Below are 22,783 nucleotides of genomic sequence, written 5' to 3'. Positions count from 1 at the left end.
TGATCACGTCAGAAAAGCGCGCCGAAACCCAAATAATCAGCTGCACTGAATCGCCAGCAGAGGGCAACATTACGCCAGATAACATATGCAAGTCACACCCAAGCGCCAGCAGAGGGCGGAAAAACTCCATAAAACACAATTAACAAGTTGGCCTTTCACTGTACTGACATTTAAATCTGTCTGAGCGGGCCTAGTGCGTTAATTGCGTCAAATATTTTAACGTGATTAATTAAAAAAATTAATTAACGCGCGTTAACGCGATAATTTTGACAGCCCTAATATATATATATATACATATACATATATATATATATATATATATATTTAAAAAAGGCATGGCCGATATTTTTTTGCCGATTCCGATACTTTGAAAATGACGTGATCGGACCCGATCGATCGGCATCTCTAGTTATAAGCATTCATTAATGCTCATGAATGTTCATGTCATTGTTATAATTGTCTAATGAAAGTCTTATGGCACCACTGTCACATAAAGTGTTGCCAAATACCATAACTAGTAATTAATGAAACAACTGGAACAGTAACTGAATAAATAATTAGCACAGAACATGAATTTTGATTGTTATTTACATCTGTAGCGCTTCAATGCATGCTAGGAGGCATGTTGGACAACAACAGTGTTGAGTGCAGCTGGCATAAGAGGTTGACTGTCTCCCCCAAGGGAACTGTGATGGCTTCTTGAAGCAATGAAGCTTTGCAGCCATTTGGTTCATGGTGGTTCATTTAGTCTTATGACCGTCGTATGATGACGCTGTCTAATGAAGTGTTACCAGTTAATATCTTTTGGTGTAAATATCCCATAATACAATGAGAACAGCTGCGGCTTATAGTCCAATGCGGTTCATCCATGAACAAATGCCGTTTTGTGTCACATTTGGTGGGTGGCGGCTTATAGTCAGGTGCACCTTATAGTGCGAAAATTCTGGTAAACTATACTGTATTATCAATCTGTCTGGCTAGCTTGCTAGCTCCTGTGTAACCTGTTTGTCTCCTTCCATCAATTCCTGTCAAAGCTCCACTCTACTCAAATCATCTTGATTGTTCCATTTCAAATACTGTATAATATGGTTGTGTATAAAGGCAAACATACCGTATGTAGACCTTACTCTATGGTATCGTGCAGCGGGCAGCTCTGAGGACGAAACATCTCCTCGGAAAAAGGTCCACAAGACGTCAAAAGGCGCTTCTGATTTTGGTATCAAGAACATTAAACAAGCTGATTTTGGACGTCGTGAAATCTGCATTGCAGAGCAAGGTGAGGAGAAGATTCATAACACATACACACATTTAGCATGTGATGAATCACGACACTGGTGGCCTCTGCTCAGAGATGCCGGCCTTGATGGTCTTGAGGAAGAAAGTGGGCGAGGAGAAACCTCTAGCCGGAGCCAAAGTAATCGGTTGCACACATGTAACTGCGCAGACGGCGGTAAGCACCCTTAATTAATTTTTTGGGTTACTTTTGCTTCTCAATGGGATAGAATCCTGAAAGACTTGCTGTGACACTTTCATCCTCCAGGTAGGAGCAGAGTTACCTAAGTTGACCTCAGGGATGCATTAACTCTTGTTTAATGCTAATGTAATTTATCCAAAATAATTAATACCACAATAAAGAATTATTTCTACAACCATAACCGGTTCACAAACGAGTTCCGGTCCTGCGCTGGCGATGTTACCCGGATTTCCTCGTAAATCGGAATTAACCCTTCAAATACCTCTAAACGCCCTCTAAATAAAACAAACTATCCAAAATATGTATTATACGTCATTGTACTATCCTCGCCAAGACGTTGGAGCTAAGTGCTAGCTAGACAGCAAACTAAGCTCCGAAATGACGTTGTCAGGCGTCCGTGTGGTTTGCTGACTTTATTCAGCTGCTCATGACATAAACACTTGCAGAATCAAACTAAAATACATATGAAAGTAAATCAGTCTCATCTGCAATTACAGCAATTCAAATGTGCGTTTAAAAATAGCTGCTGATTCAGCAATAACAAACGATTAGCGTGTATCAGTTAGCATCTGCACATCATCAAAAACAATCACATAAACTCGTATTTGACCAGAATTGAAAACGCACAATAAACAATACAAAAGGGGTTATATACAGCCGTCGCCTCTGACTGCTTCACAAGCAACAAATATGCGCGCAGCCTGTCACCTCTCTTACTTGACAGGGCTCTTCCTCATGTGTGCGTCTGTGGGGTGGGCGCGTGTGTACATGTGCTCATGTGCGGAAGTATTACCTGCTCTACGCTTCCTGCGCCAAAATAAAAGCAAGCATCACAAAACAAAAGTCAACATTTAAAAAAAAACAACAAAAAAGCAACTAGACTCAGGCGTCGTAAAGTCAAAATAACATAAGTCGGTTACGTCGAAACCCGGGGACTACTTGTACTGCTAGATAGAGCTGTGCGAAATTTCCGATTCTTAGATTATTCGCAATTGGGCCGTGGAAGATTCGAGAACGATTCATAATCATCCAAATTCTGATTATTTAATTATACCAAGTAAAGTGGAACTAAAACACAGTCAGCGCGGTCTTCGGGAGGCAATGAGGAACAGACGGAGAGTAAATATCAAGTTCAAGTTATGCCGCTAGATAAAAAAAACAATAATACGTGTCTGCGGCCGACAGCCGCTAAAAACAATGCCTACTACCCAGTCACTAGTTGCTACAAACTATGGCCACATAATGCTATGGTAGATATCACATATATATATAGATCTAGATGCGAAATGGCAGACGACAGTGGCGTTAGCACATGTACAGAGAACTAGATGCGAAATGACAGACTTGCAGGCGTTGGTAAACAGCCGCCATCTTAAAGCAGTAGACTTTATCTGGAAGGCTCTTTTGTAGTGAACCTAATTAACTTCTAAAATACTACTAAATCGGCAAAATCTTGACTTGAGTCTATCTTTAAATGATGAAACAGTTTTAAAACTTTCACATGTTGAAAGAAGACGGAAGGGAAATTATGGAATAACAGGAGCAATTTTAACAACTTTAGTGGTTGATTCACAACATTAAATTAATTTAATGTACCGTATTGGCCCGAAAATAAGACGGTGTTTTTTGCATTGAAATAAGACTGAAAAAATGGGGGTCGTCTTATATTCGCGGTCTAGACGTTATACCCATTCACGACACTACATGGCAGCAAATATCATTGAAGCGATGTTCTGTCATGACAGATCTCAGCTACTCTCAAGTTGAACCAGTTTGCATTATTTTATTGCAGTGTTTTTCCTTATTCAGATTTGTTTCAAAAATACAGTTACAGTTAGACTTCACTTTGATGGTTAATGCAGTATTGCAATTTTGTTTTATCACAATAGATTGGTTTATTTACATTTCAAAAACCAGAAGCCATTCATTTACGAATGTGATTGCACTTTAATTTACATATTTAAATGTTCAGATATTAAGATTTGATTGAGGCAAAATAACATGCTTTTTCTCTCAGATGTACTGTAATTATTTTCTGTATAAAAATTAATTTGATGTTCAAAAAGTCTTTTTTTCAAACTTGAGTCTTGAAAAAGAGGGGGTCGTCTTATAATCAGGGCCGTCTTATATTCGGGCCAATACGGTAGTTTAAAGCTGCTGATACAGAATGGGGACTTGACTACTTTACTATTTTGAACTGTGAACTTGATACTGAAATAGTAGTTTGGTTTAGCCTGAGAGTATCTTTGTACATCGAACCGTTAGGTGCCCCAAGATTCCCACCTCTACTGCTAGAACCACAGTCCCTGCTTTATAGTATCTATTTATAAATTATAATTTTAATTGAATTGACATACAATCAGACTGCTAGAAAAGCGTACAGGTCCTGCCGAGATTTGAACTCGGATCACTGGATTCAAAGTCCAGAGCGCTAATCGTTACACCACAGGACCACGACTACATACATAAAATACTCAGAACAGCCATTAACATACTTTCAGTTTTGATTTGGGTTGGCATTTTTTTTTAAAAGAAATGGCTGCAGTTTTTTTAAACCAGATTTAAAAATATCACAATCCACTGGGGGTGCACGATATCAATTTTTTGAAACCGATATCGATAACTTCCTGCTCCTCAAGGCCGATACCGATGTATATATATATATATATGTGTATGTATATATATATATATATATATATATATATATATATGTGTGTATGTATATATATATATATATATATATATATATATATATATATATATATATATATATATATTTATATACAGGGGTGCACAAATTCTTTTTGCCCAGGTTCTCAGAGGAGGACCTGGAGATGTGACTTGGTCCTCATTGAGCTTGAGAGCCGACCCGCCTGATGCGATAAAATTATGACAAGCTTTATTTAGAGCCAAATACCTTTAATTAATTATATTAACAATTAATGCCTGATTAACATCCACTGGCACAACAAAATTGCCATTACTTTGAAGTGAAATGTAAAGAAATAAACATAAAAGCAGTACTAATTCAAAATAAAGGGCATTATGCGGCTCCCACATTAACTCCAAGCCTTTGTAAAAGTGGGATGTCCTCCTCCTCATAAGAGCTCATTGAACGTGCATGTTTAGCTTTGTGAAATGCGAGCAAAAAAACGTGCATGGCGCTGCTCTTCATTAACTTTATTCCGCCACTTGTCCATAGGGTGAGTGGGGTGCTGCCTGACATCGATAGTTTGCTTAATTGCCACATGCTCTGTTTTTTTCGTGCTTTTCAAAGTTTGGATGGCTGAAATTCTTTGACCGTACATAAAATGCGCTGCTCTTTTATTGGGACATTGGGATTCTCACGGCAAATTTTGTACCACATATCCGTGCGAGCATCATTTGCTTCTAGCCATGGTACCTCCTGCAGCCACTTTTCAGCCAAAGTCCTTTTTTCGGTAGCTCCGGTGACGTCTCTGTCGTCCGTCTGTCCTTTGACGGGGGAACACGGAAATAATTACTCAGTGGGGCCTGCGTCCGACATTTTGAGAAGTGATTATCTCGTGTTCAGTGGTCAGCCATCGGTACGCAAAAGCGTATGGAAGCCGTTGAGGGCCAGCGCGTTTGGATACGTCCAGTACGCATGCGCGCATGTGGACCACTTATGTGCACCCCTGTATATGTATATATATATATATATATATATATATATATATATATATATATATATATATTAGGGCTGTCAAATGATTAAAATTTTTAATCGAGTTAATTACAGCTTAAAAATTCATTAATCGTAATTAATCGCAATTAATTGCAATTCAAACCATCTATAAAATATGCCATATTTTTCTGTAAATTATATATATATTCTGTAAAATAATTTGTTGGAATGGAAAGATAAGACACAAGATGGATATATACATTCAACATAAGGACTGTAGTGGGCATTACACTCTATTGTCATTTAAATCTGTCTATGCTGTTCTCACTCCGAAGCGTCTACTTTTTCCAAAGCTAGACAGCTAGTGAACGACGCCTTAACAATCAGACTTCTTCCTTTTTCATCTGATTTATTAATAACATGGCCTCAAACCACTGTCCTCTTTAGACAATAGTGAAACTACAAAAAAAAGTACACAAGCATTGCATTAGCAACAACGTTAGCTTAGCACGCTATACAGGTTCACTAAACATAAACAAAAAGCGTCTCATACAAAAAATATAACATTTCGCTTACTAACATAATATGTACATTCTTTACAACAACCATACTTACGGACAAATCTTGTCCAAGGATCATATAAGCACAACATTACAACGTAGGCGTCAGCCCGAGACGTCGTGCAGCCATATTGAACTGGCAAGAAAGCAACAAACCATGTCGCAAAGCGACCACAAGAGTTCGCTGTTAGGCAGCACAAAAAACCTTGCTGTGAAACTTACCAAAAGGCAGAATACTGTCTGAGCGGGACATGTTTGTTAATTGTGTCAAATATTTTAATGTGATTAATTAAAAAAATTAATTACCGCGCGTTAACGCGATAATTTTAAGAGTACTAATATATATATATATATAGATAGATAGATAGATAGATATAAAATTAGGGCTCAAGGCTGATACCGATACGATAACCGATAATACACATATATATATATATAAAATTAGGGCTCAAGGCCGATACCGATACGATAACCGATAATACATACATATATATATACACAGTGCCTTGCAAAAGTATTCGGCCCCCTTGAATCTTGCAACCTTTCGCCACATTTCAGGCTTCAAACATAAAGATATGAAATTGAATTTTTTTGTCAATAATCAACAACAAGTGGGACACAATCGTGAAGTGGAACAACATTTATTGGATAATTTAAACTTTTTAACAAATAAAAAACTGAAAAGTGGGGCGTGCAATATTATTCGGCCCGTTTACTTTCAGTGCAGCAAACTCACTCCAGAAGTTCAGTGAGGATCTCTGAATGATCCAATGTTGTCCTAAATGACCGATGATGATAAATAGAATACACCTGTGTGTAATCAAGTCTCCGTATAAATGCACCTGCTCTGTGATCGTCTCAGGGTTCTGTTTAAAGTGCAGAGAGCATTATGAAAACCAAGGAACACACCAGGCAGGTCCGAGATACTGTTGTGGAGAAGTTTAAAGCCGGATTTGGATACAAAAAGATTTCCCAAGCTTTAAACATCTCAAGGAGCACTGTGCAAGCCATCATATTGAAATGGAAGGAGCATCAGACAACTGCAAATCTACCAAGACCCGGCCGTCCTTCCAAACTTTCTTCTCAAACAAGGAGAAAACTGATCAGAGATGCAGCCAAGAGGCCCATGATCACTCTGGATGAACTGCAGAGATCTACAGCTGAGGTGGGAGAGTCTGTCCATAGGACAACAATCAGTCGTACACTGCACAAATCTGGCCTTTATGGAAGAGTGGCAAGAAGAAAGCCATTTCTCAAAGATATCCATAAAAAGTCTCGTTTAAAGTTTGCCACAAGCCACCTGGGAGACACACCAAACATGTGGAAGTAGGCGGTCTGGTCAGATGAAACCAAAATTGAACTTTTTGGCCACAATGCAAAACGATATGTTTGGCGTAAAAGCAACACAGCTCATCACCCTGAACACACCATCCCCACTGTCAAACATGGTGGTGGCAGCATCATGGTTTGGGCCTGCTTTTCTTCAGCAGGGACAGGGAAGATGGTTAAAATTGACAGGAAGATGGATGCAGCCAAATACAGGAACATTCTGGAAGAAAACCTGTTGGTATCTGCACAAGACCTGAGACTGGGACGGAGATTTATCTTCCAACAGGACAATGATCCAAAACATAAAGCCAAATCTACAATGGAATGGTTAAAAAATAAACGTATCCAGGTGTTAGAATGGCCAAGTCAAAGTCCAGACCTGAATCCAATCGAGAATCTGTGGAAAGAGCTGAAGACTGCTGTTCACAAACACTCTCCATCCAACCTCACTGAGCTCGAGCTGTTTTGCCAGGAAGAATGGGCAAGAATGTCAGTCTCTCGATTTGCAAAACTGATCGAAACATACCCCAAGCGACTTGTAGCTGTAATTGGAGCAAAAGGTGGCGCTACAAAGTATTAACGCAAAAAAAAAATTAAAATTTTAAATCTTTATGTTTGAAGCCTGAAATGTGGAGAAAGGTTGCAAGGGGGGCCGAATACTTTTGCAAGGCACTGTATACATATATATATATATATATATACATATATATATATATATATATATATATATATATATATATATATATCGCGTTATCGGGCGGTAATTGATTTTTTAAATTAATCACGTTAAAATATTTGACGCAATTAACGCACATGTCCCGCTCAGACAGATTTAAATGACAGTAGAGTAAATTGTTAATTGTGTTTTATGGAGTTTTGCCGCCCTCTGCTGGCGCTTGGGTGCGACTGATTTTATAGGCTTCAGCACCCATGAGCATTGTGTAAGTAATTATTGACATCAACAGTGGCGGGCTACTAGTTTATTTTTTGATTGAAAATTTTACAAACTTTATTAAAACGAAAACATTAAGAGGGGTTTTAAATTTATAAAATTTCTATAACTTGTACTAACATTTATCTTTTAAGAACTACAAGTCTTTCTATCCATGGATCGCTTTAACAGAATGTTAATAATGTTAATGCCATCTTGTTGATTTATTGTTATAATAAACAAATACAGTCCTTATGTTCCGTATGTTGAATGTATATATCCATCTTGTGTCTTATCTTTCCATTCCAACAATAATTTACAGAAAAATATGGCATATTTTATAGATGGTTTGAATTGCGATTAATTGCAATTAATTACGATTAATTAATTTTTAAGCTGTAATTAACTCGATGAAAAGTTTTAATCCTTTGACAGCCCTAATATATATATACAGTGCCTTGCAAAAGTATTCGGCCCCCTTGAACCTTGCAACCTTTCGCCACATTTCAGGCTTCAAACATAAAGATATAAAATTTTAATTTTTTGTCAAGAATCAACAACAAGGGGGACACAATCGTGAAGTGGAACAACATTTATTGGATAATTTAAACTTTTTTAACAAATAAAAAACTGAAAAGTGGGGCGTGCAATATTATTCGGCCCCCTTGCGTTAATACTTTGTAGCGCCACCTTTTGTTCCAATTACAGCTGCAAGTCGCTTGGGGTATGTTTCTATCAGTTTTGCACATCGAGAGACTGACATTCTTGCCCATTCTTCCTTGCAAAACAGCTCGAGCTCAGTGAGGTTGGATGGAGAGTGTTTGTGAACAGCAGTCTTCAGCTCTTTCCACAGATTCTCGATTGGATTCAGGTCTGGACTTTGACTTGGCCATTCTAACACCTGGATACGTTTATTTTTTAACCATTCCATTGTAGATTTGGCTTTATCTTTTGGATCATTGTCCTGTTGGAAGATAAATCTCCGTCCCAGTCTCAGGTCTTGTGCAGATACCAACAGGTTTTCTTCCAGAATGTTCCTGTATTTGGCTGCATCCATCTTCCCGTCAATTTTAACCATCTTCCCTGTCCCTGCTGAAGAAAAGCAGGCCCAAACCATGATGCTGCCACCACCATGTTTGACAGTGGGGATGGTGTGTTCAGGGTGATGAGCTGTGTTGCTTTTACGCCAAACATATCGTTTTGCATTGTGGCCAAAAAGTTCAATTTTGAGTACCTTCTTCCACATGTTTGGTGTGTCTCCCAGGTGGCTTGTGGCAAACTTTAAACGAGACTTTTTATGGATATCTTTGAGAAATGGCTTTCTTCTTGCCACTCTTCCATAAAGGCCAGATTTGTGCAGTGTACGACTGATTGTTGTCCTATGGACAGACTCTCCCACCTCAGCTGTAGATCTCTGCAGTTCATCCAGAGTGATCATGGGCCTCTTGGCTGCATCTCTGATCAGTTTTCTCCTTGTTTGAGAAGAAAGTTTGGAAGGACGGCCGGGTCTTGGTAGATTTGCAGTGGTCTGATGCACCTTCCATTTCAATATGATGGCTTGCACAGTGCTCCTTGAGATGTTTAAAGCTTGGGAAATCTTTTTGTATCCAAATCCGGCTTTAAACTTCTCCACAACAGTATCTCGGACCTGCCTGGTGTGTTCCTTGGTTTTCATAATGCTCTCTGCACTTTAAACAGAACCCTGAGACTATCACAGAGCAGGTGCATTTATACGGAGACTTGATTACACACAGGTGGATTCTATTTATCATCATCGGTCATTTAGGACAACATTGGATCATTCAGAGATCCTCACTGAACTTCTGGAGTGAGTTTGCTGCACTGAAAGTAAAGGGGCCGAATAATATTGCACGCCCCACTTTTCAGTTTTTTATTTGTTAAAAAAGTTTAAATTATCCAATAAATGTTGTTCCACTTCACGATTGTGTCCCACTTGTTGTTGATTCTTGACAAAAAAATTAAATTTCATATCTTTATGTTTGAAGCCTGAAATGTGGCGAGGGGTTGCAAGATTCAAGGGGGCCGAATACTTTTGCAAGGCACTGTAATTTTTCAATGTATATTCACCTGAGTTTTTGAACACCTGTAGGTCAAAAATACTAGTGGTTGATTCAGCATAGATTTGCCTTTGACCGAACCAGAATTTTCATGATGACATGAACATTATTATAATGAACAAAACAAAGATAGTAACAAAGCATCGCATACTGGAAAAACAGGAGTGGAAACAAACGCACACATCCCAATCCAACACCGTGCCAAAAATATTATTAATAGGGCCGATAATATATTATGTTATCGGATTTATTGGGATGACGTCATAATTCCTATTATCGGACCGATAATTATCGTGCACCTCTACAATCCACCCATGTTCTTCACCTAATACCGTTGTTGTTGTCATTTTTAATGTATTACTGCCTGGGGGTTAAAGGTCACTGGCATTCAGTGTTGGTTTTCAGCCTTGCCATGCGTAGGTGCACATATTTCTCCTTTGTATGGTTTAGATTTTTTTTTTTTCATTAAAAATCTACCCGTATTTTTTGCTAGAGGACCAGATTTAACTCAGCCTGAAAATACTAAACCTTTGCAGTATATTGTTTTCAGGTTAAGATTGACCCGTTTTCAAGTTTGGATATGTAAAGAGTACCATTGATTTTTGCACACTCAAACTTGAAAATGCGGCTAGGATTATGTTATCGATGGTAAATGATGAAATTCCTAAATTCCTTACAATCGTATTTTAGGAAACCCAGATTTTCCTGTAAATCCTTTGCCTCATTTTTGCTCATGTGGTTGTTCACAAAGTGGTGAACCTTGCTTTATAGACATTTCATTAGTCAGACTTGATGAAAATTGCTCATACCAGATCTGATTATTTTGTATGTGAATCCCCTGCCCTGGCTTTTTGGGTTGAATCACAGTCTGGGAGTACAGCAAGAAATTTATCCATCCAGATGTACTAATGATGACGTAATTGCACTTCCAGGCAACCATGTTTTGAGACTCAAAAGACCCTGAGTGTGAATAACGGACCGATACTCAGCACTATAATGCTAATCAGGGATGAACTGCCTCCGTCTGGGACGTATTAGCCCCAATACTGTTCATTATTTCCACACTCAAAATTGCATGAAACTTCCCATACTGCTGTCTAACATGCTGCTATTATTGATGAAGTGTGCTAAAAAATTAATCTGCAGACATCAAACACCTGCACACTTTGCTTGGGCGGAATGACAGATAATGACAGGGGAACATTAGTTGCAAAATTAAATAAATAAGAGAATATGTCAAAAAAATATATATATATATTCATGTATTTTTAACCTAAACAGTTTATAAAATTAATTTATTTAAAAGGAATGAAAACAGAATTTGACTCTGGTCATGGCCCCTGAAGGAGATACTGTAAGTACCTTTTCCCGTTGGCACCGTCTGTTTGTATTACTCGAACACACTTAATATAATCAATCAGGGAATAGTTTCATTTCTCGTATTTACTGTTTCACTGTTTGTATTACTCTAACACACCCAATATAAAATAAATAGCACTTATACCAATATTTAAGGAAAACAAGCAGAATACAGGGCATAAGAGATAAACAACGCCCTCTTATCACGGAAGCCCAGCGCATGCGTCAGACAACTAACTGAGCAAGAATGACGCTGACAAGCCCACATCTGCATCACCAAGTCTCGCAATCAGTTCTCCCGGACAGTCCAGAACAAATGGCAGGACGGTCCATCCTAGGGTTGCCACCTTTCAGATGTAATAAATATGGGACGCCCCCCTCGCGCCCAAAGCTGTACAGGCAGAGAAAAAAAAGAGACATCCCCAAAACCGCTAAAATGCATAGAAAAGTATCTATCCATTTATATTTCGTATTAGTTCAATACGGAAGGCAGCATTTAATTCCCAATTTCGGATCGTTCCTTATTTTAAGGGACAGGTGGCAACCCTAGTCCGTCCTAACACAAGGAACACCCGATATCCAACTGATAACACGACTGACAAGACTCCAAGAGCCCCTTTGACGCTGAGGTGGCAAAATCCACAACCCTCGTTGCTCGGACAACAGTAACTCCCGAATCCTCCTGTCCAATCCACAAACAGACAATAATCCCAAACACACCCTTCTTCCTGCTCACGGCCCGCTCCGCAAGAGCCTTCAAAATAAATGAATGTTTAACTAATCTTTGTCATTTTTCTCGGGAACCTTTTGTTGACTTCTAATATGGTGACCTTGGAACGAGCTTGCCTCCCCTGAGTGTTTCTGTTTCACCTTGCCGTTTTGATCTCTGTCGACCTGAATAAATTGTCAACTTGTTTTCAGTTAGCCTTCTTTAAACCTTTCAAAATGGAGTCAGTACAAAGGGTTAAGACTAAGGTGAATGCGCGGAGTTTGCCCTTCTAGCCTGGTTGCCGGGGTCCCGCCGGTCTGCACAGTTGATGCTCCCAGCGTGGGTCCAGCTATTCAGCTGGTGTGATTCTGGCGGTCTGGCTAGAAGGTGAGATTCTTTTAGCCCCAATAACACTCTGAGGTGATTTGTTTTCAGTGGTATTTAACTAAGTGGCTGCCCTTGATGGCGCTAGAAGTTTAATCCAGTTAATATGTTAAGCAAAACTGTGTATGTTCATGTTCCAGGTTCTAATCGAGACGCTGTCAGTGTTGGGGGCTCAGTGCCGCTGGGCCGCTTGCAATATCTTCTCTACCCAGAACGCTGTTGCTGCGGCTTTGGCTGAGCAAGGTGTGACACTATGCCTAGCGCTTCCTGTTATTTCCGGTTCTAAGTGCTTTTTGCTCGGTCTGCTCAGGTATACCTGTATTTGCATGGAAGGGGGAATCGGAAGACGACTTTTGGTGGTGCATCGATCGCTGTGTTGGTGCTGATATATGGCAACCCAATGTGGTACGTTATAGAAACTTTGAAGGTATGTTTTGTGGATTTTCAGGCTCCAAAAAGACTTCTCAAGGCAAAGCTGAATATTCAATTTCAACTGGCAAAGCAAGGAATATATTGAGTGATTTTAACACTAGAGGCTATTATCGCAAATGGCAAACATTTTAAACAACAACAAAAACGCATTTTTAAAAAATTAATTAACAATGAATACATTTCATTTAAGCTGGTAGAAAATGTATTTTTTGTTTCCCGGCTATGTTGTAGTATAAAATGCCTATTCATTTTATTCCTGTAAGTAGATTTTTATGTCATTTAACATAATTGAACTATATATTCTAGTATAAAAACATTATTAAACTTAATATTCTGGTCTAAAATGTTAATCATTTGAGAAAATGGTAATGAATTAAATTGTTTTACATATATTTGTTTTACATATATTTAACTTTCATACACACACATATATATATATCATAAACTCTTACTGGGCACTTATTTAATTCAGTGGCTTCAATAAGGTATGTACTATGAACAAAAAAAATACTTTAGCATGATACTTGGGGCCGTAACCAGAGTGTATTTCTGTTTTTATTAATAAAAAGATCAAAATTTGTGGAAAAAAATTGTTTATAATTATATATATATATATTTCTAAAATATATTAACTATAAATACATATTAAATACATAATGATTAATAATTTATGGTTCATGTGAATAAAATCTCACAGCCTTGTACTGCCCCATAGTGGTCATTGAACTTCTTCATTCAATGTCTGAATCTGTTCAAATCGCAGTGGGTATGAAATCTCAATTCCAATACAACGTGAAAGATAAAAAATATAATTTCACACATACATATGAATCATATGCAATAAAAAAAAAAAAAACCCTCTCATAATACTTCTTTTTCCATTATTAATCTCTCCTAATAAAATGGTCACTGACAGTCTGACACACATTAGCAACAACAAAGGAACTTGCATTTGACATATCGTACTTTTGTTTAAAGCTTTGAATTTAACACTACTGTACACCTCTTGTACTCTCATGTCACAATACATTAGATTTCCTCATTCAAACAAGAGTACTCACATTTTGACTTTTTAGTCTATTGGCTGGTTATAGAAACGTCAAGGAAGCGGTATTTGTTTCTGCGGAAATGCAACAAACCCGTACTCCAGTGCTTCTCAATTATTTTCTGTTACGCCCCCCCAAGGAAGACGTAAATGTTTCGCGCCCCCCCCCCCCCAACTCTCTGCCGCCACTGTAAATAGTATCATTCGTCTATATTACTATTATAAGTACGCCTCAGCCTAACATGGTGTCCTTTTTTTTCTATTAAAGAAAAAAAGTAACATAGATCAACTTATAATAAAGTATAACTTCTTTAACATTGTGTTGCTTGTAACAGAAAAGACTTAACGCGCATCAATTTGCCTGAAGTTAAAAAAAAAAAAAAAAAAAAAAAAAGTCACATCCAAACTGTAAAAATACACTCAAGGTACATTTTTGACCATTTGATACTGAAAAATAAAATGTAATAAAATCAGTAAATAATAACAAATTCAAATTGATTAGAAACATTTACTCTTCAGGACAACATGCCAAAAAATTTGACCGAAAAAAACCCAAAACTGAATAGAAGGGGGGGTCTTTGGACAGAAGGAAAGTTTTTATTTTCGCTGATTCACCACAGTGCTCACTGGTTTACTGATATAACACTGACAAAGCGGGACGATTGTGAAAATTGGCAGTATTCGGCACATTTTCGCTGAAAAATAGTCAAGCGGCTTATCAATGAGATTGAGGTCTAATGTCTTTAAGTGGCGTCTTAACTGATTTGGCTTCTCCGCTATAATCATTTTTAGACTCAGTAAACAGTGGTCTTTCCTCATTTTCCACTATATTAAAAGTCAAAGGCAAACGGCCCGAAAAAAGCGCATTCTCGGCGGCCGAGGGAGAACCGTAGGTGAGGGCGGTGGTCGTGACGATCCCAAGCCGAAAACGGCACTTCTCGGCCGGACACGCGAGAACCGAAGAAGACAGTGGGTCGCTGCGTGAGTCCAGCTCTGCATGAGTCTCTTCCGTGTGCTCTTGCTTACTTCAAAAATACTGCACGCACTTTGAAAATGAGAGCGCCACTGCCACCCACGGAGTGGATGTGCAAGTACACTTTATTCTAGTACGGCAAAAAAAAAAAAAAAAGCATGTTCCCCGAGGTCACTCGCGCCCCCCCTGGCATCGCTCTGCGCCCCCCTGGGGGGGCGCGCCCCACCATTTGAGAAGTACTGCCGTACTCTAATTAATCGGCAGCATGGGTAGATGATTAATTAATGGTGACAAAACATATGTGTCAGAAGTGGGATTCGAACCCACGCCTCCAGGGGAGACTGCGACCTGAACGCAGCGCCTTAGACCGCTCGGCCATCCTGACTGTATTTTGCTGAATTTCACAGCTCTTATTGTTGTTGCCATGGCGACATCAAGAATTGAATTTTGTATCAGATAATATGCAATCCTAAATGCAGTGTTAATGGTTATTAAATAGCTATCATATACAATACATTTTTATCAGATAATATGCCATCTTAAATGTAGCGTTAATGGTTATTAAATAGCTAACATATACAATACAAGGCAATTTACATCACATGAAGATCATAAAAATCACATTAAATCAATAGAACGTAAAAGCAAAGACAATCGAAACAGGAAATAAATCATATATAAAAATCACATTTTTTATTTATCAAATAAATGTGTTTATACTGGAGTGCCACGTTGAATTTTGTTGTCCACAATGTTCTGTTGTTGACGATTACAATCAAGACTTATTCTATTCTATTCTATTGTATTCTATTCTATTCTATTAATAACAGATAGAATTTAAAAAAAAATACTACTCCTAATAATAATTGAAATCAGCAATGGAGATAAAGCACAAGGGGAATAGAATGCAAATAGCTTGAAATATATAGACAGTTATGGATATGCTAAAGCACAAGGGGAATAGAAAGCAAATAGCTTGAAATATGTAGACAGTTATGGCTATGATCTGCTAATAAAAAAAACGTTTTTAGCCCTGATTTAAAAGAGCTAACAGTTTGAGCATACTTTGGACTTTCAGGTAACTTGTTCCAGAGGTGAGCATAACAACTAAATGCTGCCTCACCCTGCTTGGTTCTTCTTCTTGAAACATACAGGAGACCGGTTTCAGACGACCTTATGGGTCTAGATGCTTCATAGGAATCTAACAAATCAAGCATGTATTTTGGTCCAAGGCCATTAAGTGTTTTGTTGCCAAGCAGTAGTATTTTATAGTCCATCCTTTGACTCACTGGAAGCCAGTGTAATGATTTCAAAACGGGTGTAATGTGGTCCAGTTTCCTTGTATTTGTGAGGACTCTGGCTGCCGCATTCTGTACAAGCTGCAGCTTCCTGACTGATTTTTTATCAAGACCTGTAATTAAAGGGGTGGCCAACCCTGGTCCTCGAGAGCCGCAATCCAGCTTGTTTTCCATGTTTCCCTCCTTTAACACTCCTGAACCAAATGATCAGCTCATCAGCAAGCTCTTCAATTGCCTGATAACAATCCTGATAATTTCATTCAGGTGTGTTGGAGGAGGGAGACATGGAAAACAAGCTGGATTGTGGCTCTCGGGGACCAGGGTTGGCCACCCCTGCCTGTAAATATACAGTTGCAATTGTCCAATCTACTGAAAATGAATGCATGCATACGTTTTTCCATGTCTTGATGAGTCAGAAGCCCCTTAATTCTGGCTATATTTATTAGGTTGTAGTGAGCAGATTTACTGACGGACTTTAGGTGGCTATCAAATTTTAGGTCAATAATTACTTGATTTGTAGCTGTAAGTGACATTGTGCTAAGGTGCCTGTTTATCTTTGACCTTTCCATTTTTGGCGCAAAAATGATCACTTCTGTCTTCTCCATAAATATATTATATATATTTGTCACAGCGGCAGTTTACAGTATTATCTGACTTCAGTTTAGGCTTGAAGATGAAAGAAGATACAAAGAAACAGTTCAGATGAGCGAGAGAACTGACTTACCTGCAGTTTGTTGGCATTAGCTAGCAGAGTTAGCATTTGACAAAAATCTCTTCTCTGTGGGCAGATTCTCGATGATGGTGGCGACCTGACCCACTGGATCTTCAAGAAGTACCCAAACCTGTTCAAAAATATACGTGGCATCGTGGAAGAAAGCGTCACGGGAGTTTATCGGTATGTTCAAGTCACAAATACTTACTATTTCGGAACTGCTAGTATTTTAACAATGCTTGATGATCCACTAGTTTCTGTTACTAAAATACATATATAATTTTATTGTAAGACAATGCAAACAAGTTCAAATTGAACTCTAATCCTGCTCATCAACCAAGGGACATGAAGAGGGCGAATAAAAAAAAAAGAGAGCTCCGAGGATCTATGTGTATACGTCCTTAGATCATACAGTGGCGCCTCCAGAAATTTTTCATAGGGGTGGCCAGATGGGGCCACTTAAAATCTTGGGGTGGCCAAAACTAAAAGCCATAATTTCAGGTTTTCATTACATTATTGCAGTAGAAAGGTCAGGGGAAAACTATCAGAAAGACTTAAGGACACGGCTACTGATATACTTTGGTGTATTGTGTAATATTTGATGTTTCTAATGATTTAATGTGCATAGTTAATAACTGTCCAGTCATCATTTTGAGTTCCACAACAATTCTGTTTTATTGTGTTATGTATATATTAGGCATTAAGTGTACATTTAACTAGGGCTGTCAAACGATTAAAATTTTTAATCGAATTAATCACAGCTTAAAAATTAATTAATCGTAATTAACCGCAATTCAAGCCATCTCTAAAATGTGCCATATTTTTCTGTAAATTATTGTTGGAATGGAAAGATAAGACAAGACGGATATTTACATTCAACATACTGTACATAAGTACTCTATTTGTTTATTATAACAATAAATCCACAAGATGGGATTAACATTATTAACATTCTTTCTGTGAACGGGATCCACGTATAGAAAGACTTGTAATTCTTAAAGGATAAATGTGAGTTTGTATATTGTGACTAAATATTGCCATCTAGTGTATTTGTTGAGCTTTCAGTAAATGATACTGTAGTGACTTAACTGTTCTGCCCAAATGCATGATGGGAAGTGGTGCAACCATGACTGTGTGTGGTGGCTGCAAATGCTATATCTTCTCTGCGTTGGGTACACTACAGGGAGTTAAGAAAAAGTTCAACTCCTGTCATTCTTCCACACGTCGCTTCCCACAATATTTATATTTGGTGCGGGAGAGATGACAAAGCTTTTGCCAATTACAAGCACGGCCCCAATGAATGCTTGTATCTACTCCACTCACTTGACACTGCCTCTTATCTCTGTATATAAGTAAAACGGCGCCATGGTAGGCTGTTTGCCGCAATGCGTGAATGAGTCGTACCGCGAATGTGCTAATTGTGATAAATATTTTCACGTGATTAATTTTAAAAAATTAATTACTGCCCATTAATGAGATAAATTTGACAGCCCTACATTTAACAAAACAAAATAAATGCATTCATTTGGGATGAAATGCATAACTGATGCTACAACAATCTAACGATATACTGCCAAGCGGGGTGGCCAGTGGGGTGGCCAACCAATTTATAGGGGTGGCGCCACTGAGATCATACCTACCAGATTTCATTCCGATCTATCAGCAAATAGAGGAGAGGAGTAGCCATTTTATTTAGTGTCCTCACCAAGAAAAACAACAAAGCAAGATCGGATCCCTCCCTACGGGTGGTCTAAAAATCTTGTCTAATTTTTGCGCCAGCTTGTACCAGCTCTCCAAAGCAGGCAAGTTATGTGTTCCTGCCATGAACGTCAACGACTCTGTCACAAAGCAGAAATTTGACAACCTTTATTGTTGCAAGGAGTCCATATTGGATGGGTAAGCAGCCATTTTGCAGAACACACACATACACGTGCGCACATTTTCATAACTGACTGTTGCTTTCAAGATTGAGGAGAACCACAGACATCATGTTTGGGGGCAAGCAGGTGTTGGTGTGTGGTTATGGTGAGGTTAGTAAACACTAGTTGGCTTTACTAGCATGCTAGCAATGTAAAACAACGTTTAAAATCTGTTCTACACAGGTTGGCAAAGGTTGCTGTGCTGCCCTGAAAGCGTTGGGTGCTGTTGTGTACGTGACAGAAGTGGACCCCATCTGTGCTATCCAGGCTTGGTATGCCAAATTAAGAACAGTAAGGTTTAGCAGGTAATATCCTATATGAATTTAGTTTCCCCCCCCCCTTTTTTTTTTACAGCATGGACGGCTTCAGAGTGATACAACTGAGTGAGGTGGTCCGACAAGTTGACATGGTCGTTACCTGCACAGGTACATAGACAAGTTATTTTTTCTACAATTATTGGCAGCAAATGATCTCAGCCAATGGGTTAACTTTCATGATAAGAATGTCATAATTTCCCATGCAGGAAATAAAAACGTGGTTGGCAGGGAACATTTAGAACGGATGAAGAACGGCTGTATCGTCTGCAACATGGGTCACTCCAACACAGAGATAGATTTGGTATGATCTATGTGTGGTATTTGACTAAACAGATGACCTTGAAATGGTATCACATTAAAACGTGAATGTAGAAATGACCTTAATTTTGTTCTGGCAGGCAAGTTTGCGCACGGCAGAGCTGCGGTGGGTGCGTGTCAGACCTCAGGTGGACCACATCGTATGGCCGGATGGAAGGAAGATCATACTGCTAGCAGAGGTGATGACAATATTATTTTACTTAAAGTGCGTACAGTATGACACCAAAAAGCATGATTATTTATTATTTCACGCGGTGTTTTATGCTCCTGAATGGACCTCTTGGATGAGTGTGGAAGTGATCGATTTACATATTCAATTTTTTAAATCCCGTACTATGAAAATGAGTGACTTCCTGGATTGAGGATGAATGCGGATGTGACGTCACCCGGGTTGGCATCTCACAATACAGCATTGCTTTATAGCATGCAGATAGACTGCGGATTCAGCTGATTTTGCGGATTAATTCGTTTATTTTTTGCATCACGCCAGCCAAATGGCTGCAGAAAATTGTTGCTGCACCAGGCAGAGGCATGTGAGCCTTTTTGGGTTTCAAAAGGTTCCCGTTCACCACGGATATTGACTAAAACAAGCCCTACTACTGTGGGACCATTGGACTTACGAGGAAGTGAGTACACATCGTATTTTGTATTATGTCAAATATTGGGATCATGGCACACGTTTTAATACGGAGGTGGCTTTCATTTTTTGGCTGATGGTCCACCGAAAATGCCACTCGGCCGACGACCGACGGCGTGTCTCACAACCCCCCGCCGGGAGAGCGCTGTCCTTGGCTTATTGTACTCTCCGTGTGCCCGGTGTTCTGTCAGATTTTCAACCCCATCAGAAATTGCGACTTTTTTGTTAAAAATGGCCGCGAATACAGCGATTACAAGTAAACACTAAAAAACAAAGAACTATTTACTTACGTTTAATCATGGACGAAAATGTAGAAAAGTTCTCCTCAGACACATTCTGCCATGTTAGCTGTTTATGTCTTCGCTGTATGGTAAAGCATTATTTTACGCCATATTCGTGTTTACCATGTGGCAGCTACGCACTCCTCCGACGTCGGCCGGTTTGTTCGGCGTTATTGCCGATCGGCAAAGACAATCGACAACCCTGCCACCGTGTGATATGATCCGGGCTAGTTTTTTGTGATTTTTCTCTTCGTAAAGCGAAAATGAGACTTTGAGACGTCACTCGGTTTGGTATAGCATGTCGGCTAGCAGTCACGCCTCTTGGTTTGTTTACATTCTCCGAAGCCAGGGCAGGGAAATGACAAAAGCCTGACTAACAATGGTGGCATAAAATATCGTTCGGGAGGTGCGACAGTAAAGGTGAAGTCGACAGTTTTGACCATTATGGGGTAATTTTGCCATGTCGTACTGAATAAATGCATTTTTATCATTTCATATTCCAATTAGCCCAAGACTGTTATTTGTTATGACCATACCATTTATTTAGCAATCGGGGGGGAAATACTTTGATACAAAGAATATCCTGAAAAAATATTGGAGTAGAGAGACTGAAACAATGACATTTTGCGGCTCTCTTCGTTGTATCTTTCTCGTTCTGAATAATTCCCCCTCAATGGGTTTGATTCTAAATCAGATAAAACCATGACCCTGCCGACGTCATCCTCCTGTTGGGGACGCTAGATCCCTATAATGGTAGGCGTGGCTAAACGGCGGATTATAAAACTAATATCTTGTCATCTGCGCTTTGCCAAATCGTTGTATATAGTCAAATCATGACAAAATAGGATTCTAATCCACATAATAATGCTATTTAAGACGTTTTTTATCCTGTCGTACGCACTTTAAGAACATTTATAAACTATTCATATTGTCAGTCATTCTTTATGTTGTTTAAATGTCTGATTTTGGATTACTCGGTTCAACCAAACTGCTGTAATTATTCTGTCCTATGATTGGACTAACAACTGTTTTATTTTTACTCATACTAACCAATGACCATTTTTGTTTATGTGTCTTGTGGTGCTGTCAGGGTCGTTTGCTAAATCTGAGCTGCTCCACTGTGCCCCCTTTCGTCCTCTCCATCACCGCCACCACCCAGGTGGATCACCTGCACGCACATATTTCTTCTTAAAACCGGGAAAACTGACTTTACTACCCAATTACTTAGGCTCTGGCCCTCATTGAGCTCTACAATGCCCCGGAGGGACGTTACAAACGAGACGTCTACCTTCTGCCCAAAAAGATGGGCGAGTACTTTGACAACACTTGATATAACGGTCGACTCAAAATCCCTTAAATTGCTTTTTAAATATTTATGTTGACAGACGAATATGTGGCGAGTCTTCACCTCCCTGGGTTTGACGCTCACCTCACTGAGCTAACTGATGAGCAGAGCAAGTACTTGGGCATCAGTAAACATGGACCCTTTAAGCCTAACTATTACAGGTGACATAATACATATGGCGGAAAACACTCAGGTGACTTGAAGTTCTGCTCTGAGACCCCCAATGTGGCCAAATTTCAAAATTGTCCTATATGCATGTGTTGGAAAGCTTAAAATCTCAATTTTCTCGGGGAAGAAAAATTTTGAACAGGAGGGCATTTTTAAAAAAAAAATCTTTTTATAAACAGCAAAACCCTAACTGGAGGCGAGAGCACGCGAGAGCAGAATTAAAGACGCCACAATTTTAACAAGATATTATCGCATACTTACTTTGTTCCGATCCGAAAACTTCATATAGCATGTAAGTGTCAAGACACAGCTGTGAATGGCCACAGCCGGATTCTTTTTGGGATTTTATGGGTGAAACATGGTGATATAACAAGGGTCACGATGCAGAAATCGCGAACAACAGGGAGTGGTCGAGATTTTCTTTTTCATATATTTACCTTTTTGAACGTTATTTTTCAATTTTTTCCCTTGGATCGATTATTCATCATCTAACATATCGGGGGAAATGTGACAGTAACAAAAAAAAAAAAAAAAAATACAATTAAGCAATAGTTATGAGATATCCGTGACTTATTTACAGACGTCAACTTTTTCATTGTGACGTCATTTGTTTAAAAGTTTAAAATATGCGGGTGAATAATTTATTTAAGGTTTTTTTTTTCTTTTTTTTTTTTTAAACTAAATATTAGACATCAATTAATGATTCTAAGCTAAAAATGACGGACATTCTGAATAATAAAAACTTAGGGCTGTCAAAATTATCGCGTTAACGGTCGTTAATTAATTTTTTAAATTAATCATGTTAAAATATTTGACGCAATTAACGCAGATGCCCCGCTCAGACAGATTTAAATGACAGTACAGTGAA

The 22,783-nt window shown here is 38.8% G+C and overlaps 1 protein-coding gene and 2 non-coding genes across 4 annotated transcripts in view; 1 reads left to right on the top strand and 2 right to left on the bottom strand.

Moving 5' to 3' along the window:
• The window catches only part of LOC130916404 (S-adenosylhomocysteine hydrolase-like protein 1), a 43,561-nt gene that overhangs the window by 13,685 nt on the left and 7,093 nt on the right, over positions 1 to 22,783 (top strand). The window contains exons 3-16 of one of the 2 annotated variants that reach the window (XM_057837114.1): positions 1,145 to 1,276; positions 1,350 to 1,450; positions 12,611 to 12,713; positions 12,781 to 12,875; positions 17,007 to 17,113; positions 18,710 to 18,826; positions 18,897 to 18,960; positions 19,033 to 19,121; positions 19,204 to 19,274; positions 19,373 to 19,467; positions 19,565 to 19,663; positions 21,493 to 21,561; positions 21,631 to 21,709; positions 21,788 to 21,908. In XM_057837114.1, the coding sequence (XP_057693097.1) occupies positions 1,145 to 1,276; positions 1,350 to 1,450; positions 12,611 to 12,713; positions 12,781 to 12,875; positions 17,007 to 17,113; positions 18,710 to 18,826; positions 18,897 to 18,960; positions 19,033 to 19,121; positions 19,204 to 19,274; positions 19,373 to 19,467; positions 19,565 to 19,663; positions 21,493 to 21,561; positions 21,631 to 21,709; positions 21,788 to 21,908 (1,342 nt within the window). Of the gene's footprint in view, positions 1 to 1,144; positions 1,277 to 1,349; positions 1,451 to 12,610; positions 12,714 to 12,780; positions 12,876 to 17,006; positions 17,114 to 18,709; positions 18,827 to 18,896; positions 18,961 to 19,032; positions 19,122 to 19,203; positions 19,275 to 19,372; positions 19,468 to 19,564; positions 19,664 to 21,492; positions 21,562 to 21,630; positions 21,710 to 21,787; positions 21,913 to 22,783 lie in introns of those variants that run through there. The other variant, XM_057837115.1, reaches the window with a different exon arrangement.
• Positions 3,856 to 3,927, bottom strand: trnaq-uug (transfer RNA glutamine (anticodon UUG)). Its single transcript has one exon. It is a non-coding gene; the product is annotated as a tRNA-Gln (tRNA).
• On the bottom strand, positions 15,223 to 15,305 carry trnal-cag (transfer RNA leucine (anticodon CAG)). The gene has a single exon. It is a non-coding gene; the product is annotated as a tRNA-Leu (tRNA).

The sequence above is a fragment of the Corythoichthys intestinalis genome, chromosome 5, assembly GCF_030265065.1.
Source record: "Corythoichthys intestinalis isolate RoL2023-P3 chromosome 5, ASM3026506v1, whole genome shotgun sequence".
NCBI lineage: Eukaryota > Metazoa > Chordata > Actinopteri > Syngnathiformes > Syngnathidae > Corythoichthys > Corythoichthys intestinalis.
The sequence above is the reverse complement of the archived record's forward strand: the minus strand, read 5'-3'. Positions and strand labels throughout refer to the sequence as shown.